Source organism: Myxocyprinus asiaticus, chromosome 2, assembly GCF_019703515.2.
Source record: "Myxocyprinus asiaticus isolate MX2 ecotype Aquarium Trade chromosome 2, UBuf_Myxa_2, whole genome shotgun sequence".
Classification (NCBI taxonomy): domain Eukaryota; kingdom Metazoa; phylum Chordata; class Actinopteri; order Cypriniformes; family Catostomidae; genus Myxocyprinus; species Myxocyprinus asiaticus.
Window position 1 is genome coordinate 16,499,630 of NC_059345.1, and position 13,823 is coordinate 16,513,452.

The 13,823-nt window shown below is 41.1% G+C and overlaps 1 protein-coding gene across 2 annotated transcripts in view; it reads right to left on the bottom strand.

Annotated features, from left to right (window-relative positions):
- LOC127413265 (A-kinase anchor protein 13) overlaps positions 1 to 13,823 on the bottom strand; it is a 119,455-nt gene that overhangs the window by 87,141 nt on the left and 18,491 nt on the right. The window contains exons 4-6 of one of the 2 annotated variants that reach the window (XM_051650249.1): positions 12,210 to 12,497; positions 8,421 to 8,604; positions 1,185 to 1,377 (exon numbers count right to left, since the gene is read on the bottom strand). In XM_051650249.1, the coding sequence (XP_051506209.1) occupies positions 1,185 to 1,377; positions 8,421 to 8,604; positions 12,210 to 12,497 (665 nt within the window). Of the gene's footprint in view, positions 1 to 1,184; positions 1,378 to 3,486; positions 3,902 to 8,420; positions 8,605 to 12,209; positions 12,498 to 13,823 lie in introns of those variants that run through there. The other variant, XM_051650259.1, reaches the window with a different exon arrangement.

Below are 13,823 nucleotides of genomic sequence, written 5' to 3' on the forward strand. Positions count from 1 at the left end.
GATCTCCAGATCTTACAATTTTTCCAAAGCAACATACACTTATTCCTTAATTCTTAAGGCATGTTTATATTTACCTTCGCACTGCAAAATTCCGCAGGCGAAATACAGTCATCTCAATGTTAATCTGCGTAATGGACTTCCGGTGGCGAAGAATTTTCCCTCTCTGAATTCGCGTGTAGTTCAAGTTTGGTGAACTTTGACAGGTAAATTTGCTGCATTGACCAATAGGAAATTGCTTGGTTTGACAGTGACCTCTGTGTGGGGTTCACAGCTACAATAAATATTCACAATGGACAAGGATATAATTTTAATGGCGAGTTTCGTTTTAACTTCACTCACCCAGAGTATAAAGTGCAGCATTGAAAAGAGGCTGCTTGGCTGTTAGTTTTGGCTGGTTTCACATGCGCTCAACATTCGTCAACACCTTCTTCGCCAGCGTAATTTCGCTGTGCAGTGGTAAATGTGACCACGCCTTTAGGTAACAGTGTCATTTGTGTGCTGAGTGGGACCCCATGACTTACCACTGAAATAACTTACAGGACACCGAACGTGTATAATGTATAACCCTGTTATGCCATGATATCTCCCTCTTTAAAAATAATAGCTTGATCATTCTGACATCATATTTAAGGGAAAAATAACATAACTTTTTATTACACGTGTTATACAAAAAAAATAATTCTACTCAAATTATGATGGAATTAAAATACAAATATGCTTTGATCATATATGTTGTTTTGTGGTATGCATTTGTTGAGCAAATTAAGAATTTGTTTTGTCCTATTATACTTTCCCCTTTTTAAAAATAATGGTTGAATTTTTCTGACATCATATTTAAATGTGTGACATCATACTTTAAAGTAAAACTCTGTTATGGGGAAAAATCACAGTGATCAGTTTTGTACAAAAAATATTGTTCTTAATATTGGCACAAAGCACAAGAATACTGACTGTAAATAATGTGGTGTGGTGCCATGATATTTGCTGGTTAAGGTGACAACATTGGAAGTACTGGAGAGAAAAAGTGAGATAGAAAAGAAAGAAACCCAGCAAGCATAACAGGAATAATAGAAAGGCAGAGATACATTAAACAAAAACAGAGATAGAAAGAAAGAGTTAGCCAGTTAAACATCTAGAAAAGGAAGTTATGCCCAAATCTTCGTAAGCAAACTGACATGACTCACCTTGCCCTGACGATGGCAGATGATCAGTCTGCGCAGTTCCAGGATGTCGGCCTGCAGGTTGGGCGGTGCGCTGCCCGGCCTGGTGCCCACTGAAAGGGTGTAGGTGTTCAGAGAAGGGTGGTGCTGTACCATACGAGGGCCCGAGGAGATCTGCCCGAGTGTCTCAACATCACTTTCTGTTTCTGAAGTCTTCCTACATCAAAACAGGGCATCTGATTAACTGGATATGCTCAAACTGTTCCATTTCAACTTTAAACAAAATTATAACACAGCTGTCATTGAGGGACTCCATGTAATTTAGTCATGATTCACTAGTTTGCTTTGTTCAAGAAGCAGTTGATAATGATCCAAATATACAAATCAAGTTTTAATAGAGTTAAATGAAAATACAAGGATTGCTTTCTAGTTTTCCATCAACTGGAGTGTCAATGATAAGAGGTAATGGTGAAAAACTGGGCCTAGAGAACTTACTAATCCTGGGTGGCATGATCTTTCTTACTGAGATCACAGCAAAGCAACATGCAGGTCACTGCTTTCTAATAAGAGATCTGTGTGATGCAAATGTGATGTGTAAAAAAAAAAAAAAAAAATCAACAGAATTTGCTGAACTATTGAGAACACAACTAAGCAAAGTAACGAGCCCAAATTCACAGACAAAGAAACGGTTGCTGATGACTTTATTTATTTTTATTAGTATGACATATTAGAATTATCATCATGCAAACCCTCAGAACAGCATCAAAATATAGTATCTAACCATTACAGTTGAATTAACAGGAAGAAAACAAGTGGTGTAAAAAAACCCATGAAATAATTTGACAAGTGTAGTTTTCAGTCCTATATTGTCGTTTTTCCTATTGAAATTGGATGTTTGGGTGGGGCATCTTAAAGGGACTAATTCCCCCCCCTCCCCTTTTTTTTTTTAAATAGCCAACAGGCTTTAGTTACACCACAATCATAAACCTACTTGTAAGTCTGTGTTTTCTAAAGTTTCTCATGCCATAATTGGCTAGACATGCTGAAAACCAATGAAACTATGAAATCAGCTCTTTAATATGAGCTACTGAGCTCTTATACATTAACTACACTTCCATCCAAGGATTTTTTGCGGAAAAAAAGGTTTAGCGCATCAAAATTAAGCTGATGGAAATGCAAACTATGTTGAATTAACAAGATATAATATTATATACACTTGTACTGTATTGTATGTACAGAGCGCACACGCAGAGAGAAAGAGAGAGAAACATGATCTATGGTCATGTAATTGACTTTTTAGTTTTAACTTCACTTTTCCACCTAAATCTCACGTACTATGCGTCTGTTGTGAGAGCACTCGTAATCTAAGACAGTCTCTATTTCACATTTGGTATTATGATAGAAATAATTGATAGTTCAATTCCACAATCAATGCAAAATTTTATTTGACTGACCAATCAGAATCGCACTGCTATGTAATAAGATGTGGTAACATCTAGGGCCTAAATTAAATGGTTTTATTAAAGTCAAAAATATTACTTAATATAACTGAATCTACCTGACTACAAAATTACATCTGTAAGGTAACAACTGCATGTTTTATTTTTAACAGTGTAATTTAATATACACTTCTCTTTACAGATGTTGGAAGAGAGGTCTTCTCTGTTTAGAAGAAAGGAGAACTCCAGGTCTGTGGGAAGTGGGATTTAACCAATATTGTAATTATTCAGGTCTATCATGCTGGTAAAATCCCAGAAATTAGTGAAACCTAGTGAGTTTCCTAGCTGCCTACAGCCTACATAAGCAGCTGCATTCTAATATAAGTGACTCATAAGTGAATGCTTTGGAACAATCTACACAGGCATCAAATCCATGTGCCACACAAATTGCACTAAACTAAGGAGACTGAGCTGACAACTGAATAGAGAATGACATTAGCATGTTGCTAAGCTAATGACAGAATACTCTAATAATAAACATAAAAAATACATAGCAAACACAAAATATTGCGTAAAATAGTGCAACTATTGTTCATCAATACTTTTCAGTATTGAGTAAAATGTAAGTATTTTTATAACCAAACTTTTGTCTTTTTTGTCTTTCAATTCGTCTATTATCTTGGATTTATTTCTCACGCTTCTATTCTGCATTCTATTATTGCCTTCACTTCAAAGGATACATGCAATGCTGCCTTAATAATTGGCCAAAATGAGGCTGCCAACATTTTGGAGCAGACATCGTGTCAGGAGCATGCCTATGGTACCTTAAAATGCTGCCTACGATGACAGGTGACTAGGTTTGAAACAGAGCAAGGGTCCACCCTTACCTGCAACAAGTTCAGGTCTGCCTTGAGTCACATCCTGATCCACTTTAACAGCTCACAAACAGAAGGGAAAGAGAACAAAGGGAAGCAGGTTTTTCCAGGCTCAGGTAGGACTTTTAATCGGCCACTTCAATGCTTTACATCTTCACAAGCTCGTCAGCTTCACAGGCACGTAGACTTACACTCATTAGCTTCACAAACACGTAGTAACTTAAACACAACAGCTTCACAAACATAACAGATTAAATGTAGCAGCTTCAGGAGCACCGTGGCCCTCCTTGTGCCAGACTCTCTCTCTCTGCTGGTGGCGTGGCTGCTTATATGCCACTCTCCCCATGCTCACTGGAATTAGAGACAGGTGTTACACATAATATAGCTCAGGTGCAAGCGCCCTTACCGCTTTCTTTCTCTTTGGATGGATGCTTGACCACGCCCCCGCTGCCACATATCCCCACCGCCCGACTCAGGCCGGGGAGACATCTGGCCTGTCTACCACTCCCCCCCAATTTCTGGACAGGAAATCTCGCAGAGGTGTGGCTTTAACCTGCATGAATGCCTGTTGACACTGCTCCATTCACTGGACCGGGTCTGGAGCTCCCTTTTTAGTGAGATCAGTCAGCGGGCTGCTGACATCCGAATAATTAGGCACGAATCTCCTATAATAGCCAGCCAGCCCCAGGAACTGTCTTGGGCCTCGGGCAGGTCGCAATCGCCGCAGTCTTGTGGCGTAAGCTGAATGCGGTCTGAAGATTCGGTCCATGAGATGCTGAAACGTAGTCGGGGCTCCAAACAAACCAAACGTGTAATCCAAACGGCATTTTTTCATGGGAAATTGGTATCAAGGGGAGCTGCTAATAACCCTTTGTCAAATCCAGTGTCGAATAAAATCGAGCAGTGCCCAACCAATCGAGCAACTCATCAATGCAAGGCATTGGGTATGCGTCAAATTTAGACTCCGCTTGACTTTTCTATAATCCAAACAGAACCGTACAGACCCGTCGCTCTTTGGTCGCGAACAACTGGGCTAGACAAATCGCTTTGGGATTCCTCTATTACCCCCATATCGAGCACTGCATCCAATTCTTCCCGGACAATTTTCTTTTTGTGCTTGGGCAATCGGTAGGGATGGCTACATACCACCACCCCTGGCTCGGTCTCGATGTGGTGCTGTATGAGGTTCGTACGACCTGGTAGAGGGGAAAACACGTCTGCAAACTCCTTTTGCAACTTGGCAACCTCTGTGAGTTGATACGGTGAGAGGTGGTCTCCGCAAGTGACTGGGTGAAATGATTGTGTTTTGTATTCATCTCTGGCCCGAGCTCCGCCCTCTCTGGGACTACCGTAGCCAACGTCACAGGGACCGCCTCGCTCCAAAATTTCAGGAGGTGGAGGTGATATATTTGACATGCGCCCCCTCTATCGGTTCGCTTTACATCATAATTGAGATCCCCCACTCGTTGTGTGACCTCAAAGGGTCCTTGCCACTTGGCGAGTAATTTGGAGCTCGATGTGGGAAGTAATACATGTACCTTATCTCCCATTGCAAATTCCCGCAGCCGAGTTCCCCTGTCATCCTGTCGGCTCTGTCGTTCTTGAGCTTGGAGCAAATTCTCCTGTGTTAGTTGCCCCAAAGTGTGGAGTTTTGCTCTAAGATCAAGAACGTATTGAATTTCATTCTTACTGTTTGAAGGTCCCTCCTCCCAAGCTTCGCATATAATATCAAGCATGCCGCACGGGCACCGACTATACAGTAGCTCAAATGGGGAAAACCAAGTGGAGGCTTGCGGGACCTCTCATACTGCGAATAACAGGGGATTGAGCCATTTGTCCCAGTTTCTAGCATCCTCATGCACGAACTTACGAATCATGTTTTTAAGGGTTTTATTAAATCGCTCCATCAGGCCATCTGTTTGTGGATGGTAAATGCTGGTGCGGATTGATTTAATGCCCAATAATTCATAAAGCTCGCGTAGTGTCTGTGACATAAAAGTTGTGCCCTGTTCGGTGAGGATTTCTTTCGGATTCCCACCCGGGAGATTATTTTGAAGAGTGCCTCCGCAACACTGCATGCTGTAAATTCAGGCCTATTAGTCCCCAAAATCAGCGGATGGGTGAGGCGGGAACTAACCGCGGCCTCCACTCTATGTTTTGTTCCCCGAAATTTAATCACAAGGGTAGTTGTGAATATCCGCATGCACACACTTCACCCTCACAGTTTTAGCTGTGCCCAAAGCCTCTTGTTGAACCAAGCGTTGGTGGATAGTGGTTTGATTACAACCCGTATCCACCAATGCTTGGTGAGTACCCCCTTGACACTTACCGGTATCCGGTATGCTCCGGCCCGATCGGGGGCAGCCTGCGGAGTGTCGGAGATCTGGGCCACCATTCCCAGCTCCATCACAGGGCATTGATCCCGGAAGTGTCCCGGATCCCCGCAACTCCAGCAGACTGGCCCAGGCGCCACGCCTGTACCTGCGTCGGCGGACACTTCCACCTGAGGGGGAGAGCGGTGGGGCACTGTCACTGTTGTTGGCGATGCAACACTAGGAACTGGCTTCGGTGGCGGGACTCCTCGCCTCCACGGGGCAGGAATGGGCTCTGGGGAGAGAGCAGAGTGAGAGAGAAGAGGGGAGGGGGAAGAGAATGGGGAAATCACAGGGGGAGGGGAGAGTGGGAGGTCTCCTCCGCCAATCGAACAGCCTCCTCCAGCGACGCTGGGTGGTGGCATTGGACCCATTCCGCCATTCCTCGCGGTAGCCGATAGATGAGCTGCTCCAGTACCACCTGGTCCATTATTCCCTCGACGTCGCGATCCCCCGCCAGCAGCCATCTCCGGCAGGCGTCTCGTAGCCATTGGGTGAAGGCAAACGGGCGGCCGGTCATCTCCAAATTCATCGACCGGAAGAGCTCGTGATGCTGCTCCAGACTGTGGCCAACCCGCTGCAGGATGGTCTTCTTCAGGTCCTCATAAGCCAGGAGGTTCGCCGCCGGCAGTTGTTGTGCTGCGAGCTGGACTTCCCCGGACAGCAACGGGAGGAGCCTGGCTGCCCACTGATCACACGGCCAGCTCCATATCTCAGTGGTTCCCTTGAATAAGTCAAGGAAGGCTTTCGGATCATCCTCGGCCCCCATCTTCAGAAGCGTGGGCGGGGCTGTGGTTGTCCGGGGAGGCGTCCGGGGCTCTCTCCTGGCTGAGAAGGCTCCAGATTGCATGCCGGTCCTCTGCTTGAGCCCGAGGGATCTCAAAGAACCGGCGATCTTGATCTTGCCAGAGCTCAAGCAGGGATTGTTGGTGGGACTGGTGTAAGCCAGCGAGGGATTTGAGGATCTCTGCCAACTGGGAGGACTCCATGGGGCGTACTTCAAGATCCCAGGTTTCGGCACCAGTGTAACAGCTCACAAACATAAGGGAAGCAGAACACAGGGAAGCAGGTTTTTCCAGGCTCAGGTGGGACTTTTAATCGGCCACTTCAATGCTTTACAACTTCACAAGCTTGTCAGCTTTGTAGACTTAAACTCATTAGCTTCACAAACACGTAGTAACTTAAACACAACAGCTTCACAAACATAACAGATTAAACGTAGCAGCTTCAGGAGCACTGTGGCCTTCCTTGTGCCAGACTCTCTCTCTCTCTCTGCTGGTGGCGTGGCTGCTTATATGGCACTCTCCCCATGCTTACTGGAATTAGAGACAGGTGTTACACATAATCTAGCTCAGGTGCAAGCGCCCTTACCGCTTTCTCTCTCTCCGGACAGATGCTTGACGACGCCCCCGCTGCCACAGTAACATTATCTTAGAGATGGAATCCAGCAAAGTCCGGCTCCCAGCACAACACCGACTCCTACAAAAACTCAGAGTAAGCCAAAAAAAAATAAAAATGTATCTACTGAATCCCATCTGGCTAAGCGGAAACGTGATCATGGTCGAGTGAAAACTAGAGTGAACATCCGCAGCGTATTTGATTCCTGGAGGGACCTTCGTTCGGTTTTGGGGATCAAAACCAACCCTAAATTGGCGTTCTTCTTATTGGACAGGTAAGCTTACATAACTGCAAAGTATGTGAAATATAGTGCCATAAGGATTGATCTGTGTAATTTTAGCTAACTTGATCTTGCCTGCTAACGCTGACGAATTGCAAGCTACCTTGCTTCATAACTTTCAAATAATTTCAACGATCTTCTCTTTATACTAAAAGTCAGGTTAATGTCAATGTTAATCTGTAATTATTCAGCAAGGTAAACTAAAATAACACATGAAATGAATGCTAGACAATGTTCAAAATAATGCAACAAGACCCATTCTTTTGTGTAACGTAACTTGGTTATACAGAAAATTATACATTCTATTATTATAAAACAATAGCTCATCGATATATCAAAATGACAGTTGTGATGGAATCACATCAATACTGAATTGTGTCAACATATTTATAATGTACATTCTATTTTATAAACAGCTGCTGTCATCATCCACCAAATTTAGCTAACCACTATTGATAAAGCTGGCTAGCTAGCTAATGCCAACATAGGCTATCATATAAATGCAGTCAATGTATCATGCAAAGAAAAGTGATTACTTCAAACTACAGTCTCGCATAGCCAGACCTATATCCACACTTTGTTTTAGCCCTGTTCCAGCACTGGAGAGTCAAATATAATATGCAGTCTCAAAGTCTGTAGTAAAACAATCATAACTGTGTAATTTTAATTATGCTACCTCATCTGTCAGCATGATGTCAGCGAATCACGTTCAGTCTCTTTGTCATTGTTTGGTTGATGCTCACATCCCTATAGAGTGTGTGTGCGAGCACAAGCAACAGGTAGCTGGCTGCAGTTCACTTAACGGCCACAGGTGTCATTAATAAGAAGGGTTTCTGAATCTTACATACTGCACCTTTAAGTAAATCAGAGGCTGTGTGTGTAACTGCAGCACTCACTGGCTGAAGAGCTGCAACAGTGCCGTGTATCCTAGGCTCTGGGCGATGACTGTCGGGGTGGTCCCCTGTTTGTTGCATAGGTTGAGGGCCTCTCGACCCCCTGGCTGCTTTAGGAGAAAACAGGCTACTTTGAAGAGCCCAAGGCGTGCAGCGAAGTGCAGGAGGGTCTCTTGAGGCCCCAGCCCTGAAAGAGAAAACAGAGCTCCAGAAAAATAAAATAAAAAATTGAAATGGATGCATGTAAATCAGGATCAGTGTCTGATCTGCCCCAGGTTTTTCCATATGACAAGTCCCCTGAGTTCTGTCTCTTGCAACATAATGACTTCTTTGTCCTTGGCCTTCTTGATCTTTTTTGTGTGGCGTTTGCCGAGGGGCCTGGTGTTCAGCTTCCTTTGGCAGTCTTGAGCCATGTGGCTTGATGCTTTAAAAGGGCCCTGACAGTCCGAATCCTTGGGATACTTGCCCTACTGTCCCCAACCACAACAGCCACATTTTTTAATGAGTGCTAACATTCTTTTGAGTGTAAAATAAATAAATAAATACTTTCTGCTATGAAGTTTCTGACAAAATGACCAAGGTTCAGCCATGCAACTCTATGTGGCACAAGTTCGGTTCTTTGACTTGTTATCTGATAATCAGTCGGCTCGCTCACGTGACATCTTAAGCCAATCGGCTGGCATGGTGTATGCTGATTGGTCCTTTGACTTGTAATCGAGTAGCCAATCAACTTGCATCTCTTTCATTGTCTAACATTTAAATGGCTCAGTTTTGCAGATGATTTTGTTCTTTGAAGTGCGCTGCCAGCGTCTTTACCACTGAGCTACCCAGGAGCCCCTAACAAGTTACTTTTAAAAGTAACATTACCCAACACTGTTTCCAAGTATAAACCATGGTCAGTTTGTCTGTCAGGTTTAACATCTAACATCTTACAGAATTGGTTTCTTGCCACAGTCACCTTTGGCTTGCTCACTGGGAGCCTTAAGACAAACAATTTTAAAGGGGTCATGAAATGGAGAAACAAATTTTCCTTGATATTTAGACATATAAGAGGTAACTGTACTATAAAAGCATACTGTAAATTTCAGAACTCAAAACTTCCTCCCCAGTCTAAAAAGAGCATTTATAGATATCACCCTGCTGAAATGTCTTGTTTTGAAATCTGTCTGTCCATGACGAAACATTGCTTATTTGTATTTACACACCCCACAACATGCATAATCGCACTCTTGGCTCCGCCTACTGGTGCGCAGTTCAAGAGAGTAGGCTAACTATTCCTGAACACCGAAGGGGACCATCTGCACTATTTTGAATAATTTTTTATATACACGGACTCTTTGACCGTTGCCATGTATCTCGCCGCTTTTAAAAGACGCGGTGTCAAGTTACAACTCTGAAGGTGAGAAGCAATTCTCTTTCATTCAGCTGCTGCCTCTTGTTGTTTTGAGCATAAATGCGTCATGGACACATTCTTTCACCACAGTTTTTAATTGTTGGCATATGTAAACATGAACTAGATGGACGTCTTTGACAGTTGCTATGTGTTTCCGGCGATGTGCACCTCAGTGGGCCTACAGTATGTGTCTGCGTCATTTCACTGTGCGTTGGACTATGTGTCTGCGTTCTTTGTTTTGTTTTTTGGCTCATGTCAGCGTGGATTGCTTGTGAACTAGTCATAATATGATTCAAGCTTTGCAAAGGAACTGTTATTGAAGACTGGGTCAATTCAAAACACTTGGACCCGATCAAAAATGTAAGAAACCGTTTCATTCCTGAATATTTCAAATGTCATGACTGTTTGATAGTTTATGGTGCTAAGTGTTAACAGTTGTGTTTGAGATAAACAGTTTAATATATTTGGATAGAATGTGTTGGATGTGCATTATGTGCAAACCCTGCAATTTTGTTTGAAATGTTGAGGGGCTTGTTCATTCTCTTCCAGTTGAGTTTGCTGATTTTGAGGGGCTGCATTATGTTAGCCAATCAGAACAGTGGGCGTTTACGTTGAATTTTTAAGGATGTGCTTATGCCAAAACCAAACGTTTCAGACAGAGGGCCAAAAACAGAGTGGAAAATGATCATATATTACTAAATTATGACTGTTTTGGTGCAAAAAATAATTTTTATAACATTATCAGTGGACCTCAGGGAAGATAATAAAATTATATAAAGAAAGCACTTCATGACCCCTTTAAAGCATGATTTGCAATGACGTTTTTCAGTGAAACTGCTCAATGGGGACTTTTAGACATTTAAAGCATTACACAATATAGCATGATTTTATGTAAAGCTGCTTTGAAACAATGTGTATTGTAAAAAGTGCTATACAATAAAAATGACTTCACTTGTCTTGTTAGCATGGGGCAGTAAAAGGTTGTGGACCACACATTAAGTCATCAAGTCAAGGATTAGTGGACAAAGACAAATCAATAAGGCCACTTTATACTTTATACTTTCTTTCAAGTGCTTTGACACTCACCTTCTTACTGACTCACACACACAGAAACACACGCGCACGCGCGCGCACACACACACACACACACAAACACACTGTATAGACAAACTCTTCTCTCCAGCCTCAGCTGACATGCTTGTTGTCAAAACTCAATAAAGCCTGACACAATACAAGGACAAAATGTTTTCACAATCAACAAAAACAGTAATGCATTAAATTATAATAAATAGTTAAAACATTACATACAAAGTATATGTATCTAAGGTTAACACTTCTAATTGTCATCTTATCTAATCTGTAGCTTGCTTATGTGTATTGTCAAAAAAAATTTATAATATATATAATATGCATATTTGTGTCACTACTATGAACCAAAAGGAACTTTACTGATTACTTGGAACCCAATCTGGAATATCATTCAGTTTATAATTGGCTGCAGTTACATGTTCTAGAGTATCATACAATGCATTCTATTCTAAGTCTGTAATGGAAACCAAAAAAGAATGAAAAAAAAAAAAAAAGGTTATTGGCCAAGAATATGTTAAGATGGTCCCACAAACAATAAACCAAGTATTATTAGCTCTCTGAAACCAGCAACAAAAACCTTTAGGCGTACACAGTATATTGTTGGAAATTACATTTTTATTTTATTTTTATTTTTTTTAATGCCAGATTTTCAGAATGTTGAAAATCAAGTATGAACTGGACAAACTAGACACACAACCTAATAATGCTTATACGCCCTCTACAGGTTTAATAATGCCATAACTGCTATTGAAACTTCTTGATAATGTATAATAAGCTCCTATTGGCCAATTTAGTACACAGATATTTGTAAACAAAACATCTAAACCATTTCACCAGTCAGACAACCTCTTACAGGTTACTACTGTAAACATACAAAAAAAATGTTAATGTTTACATCTTATGAAGAAAATGTCATGTCTGCCCATGCAAAATGTGCCACCACAATACTACAGGGAGTTGTGGGTGGTTGCTAAGGATTTATTAATGTGTTTTTTATCATCTGTAAGGTGAAATGTAAGACTTATAACAAACCCCTAACCCTAATTATGAGCCATAATAATGAATGCAAGTATGCTTTAGCAAGCACCACTATGTACAAATCTAATATGAATATGCTCCAACTTAACTGATCTCAGAAATAATTCATAATTACTTTGTCATGTGGCTGACACTTTTACCCAAAGCAACTTAAAGGACACTTATTAAATGGACAGATTACAGGGTATAAAGGTGATATTTCATGATATTTCTGGGTTTGAATCTACAACCTTTTCATCTTTAACCACTAGGCTGCACCAAACTGAGCTCACCTGTGTTCTTCCCAAGTAGGCTCCAGCCAGGGGGCAGTGTGAGGTGTCTGAGGGCCAGGGACAGACTCTGGTCCAGCCTCTCGCACTCCTGCAGGGGGATTTGATGCTCGTCCAGCAGCAGAGCCTCTTCCAGCATGTCCGCCCGGCCCACCGTGCCCACCAGGAACTGAGCCATGTCAAAGGCCAGGTCCTGCACAAAGCAAAGGTGCTCGCTGGACAGAGACTGAATGAAACCGTCCAGTCCCGCTGAGCACAGGGTGACCAGCACTGACTCACAGCAGTTATGGGCTGCACAGAGAGGGCAAGATCACATACCAAAAGTAAATTAAGAGTAAAAAATATCTCAAGAGTGATCCACATAGAAAGCAATTTTTAGCCTTTTAAATATTTTAGATATTTGATATTTTAGATATTTTAGACTATTTAATTGTTTCCGTGACTTTTATTAGACTTTATTCATTTACATTTTCAGACCTGGAAATCACATTATTAAAATTACCTGATATTTCCAGGTTGGTGACCCTGAATATTACAAATTAGGCTCAATAGTCAAACTATAAAATGTCTGCTAAAAATCATAAACTCATTGTCAACATATGTTTGTACCCTTTTTCCACATTTAATTCTAGTAATTAGGTCAGATAAACTGGCAGTGTTATATTCCTGACAGTCATAATGAAAACTTTATGAGTCATTATATATATGGCCATCCATAATCAGGCAATAACTGATTAACCTATAAAAGTGACAGCAGGACTCACCACACAAAGTAGCACATTAAAATTAAATGGTCAACTTCCTGGGAAAATGACAATTTTCTGTGAACCAAAAGGCACAAACCCATATGTATGTGCCAACAATCACATTTCCAAGAATTCCAAATATCTGCCTGAGTTCTGGACACTGACTCATTTTAGGTGTACACTATTCTCTGTTTAGTTAGTACTACAATAATGTAAAAGACCAGTCACAACAGCATAAACCAAGGAAAAATCTGATTAGGTTACTTTATAACATTTACTTATAAATATATTACAGTATTTACTTATATTAATTACTTATATAAATTATGCATTGACACCATGCAATACTACCACTGTTTGTAATAGCACATGATCATTACGCCTCAGCAACAAAACAAAAACAAAAAACAAAAAAAACAAAAAAGAAAGAAAAAGAAGACAAATATAGTGTAACATAATTTATATCACAAATTATGTTAGATCATCTCCTTTAAGTGTTCCTTGGAAGAAAGTAAGTTGGGTTTGGTACAACATGAGGGTGAGTAAATAATGACAGAATTTTCATTTTAGAATGAACAATCCCTCTAATTTCCATATTGTGACATATTTCTGACCAAAACAGAATAATGTAAAGCAAGACTTGACTTTATCTATTACGATTTAATTGGATCGCTATTGATAGGACTTAAAATATTGATTAATATAATTTTTTCACTTGGTTCAAAAGAAAAGTAATTTCAGAGGTGGAAAAAGTTATTACATTTTTATGAAAGATTATAAATTTTTTTCCTAGAAATAATGTGCTCTGATGAATAATGTATAAAAAGACCAAGAACATGCATTAGGTAGGGTCAGTTTTGTATTCAGTGTT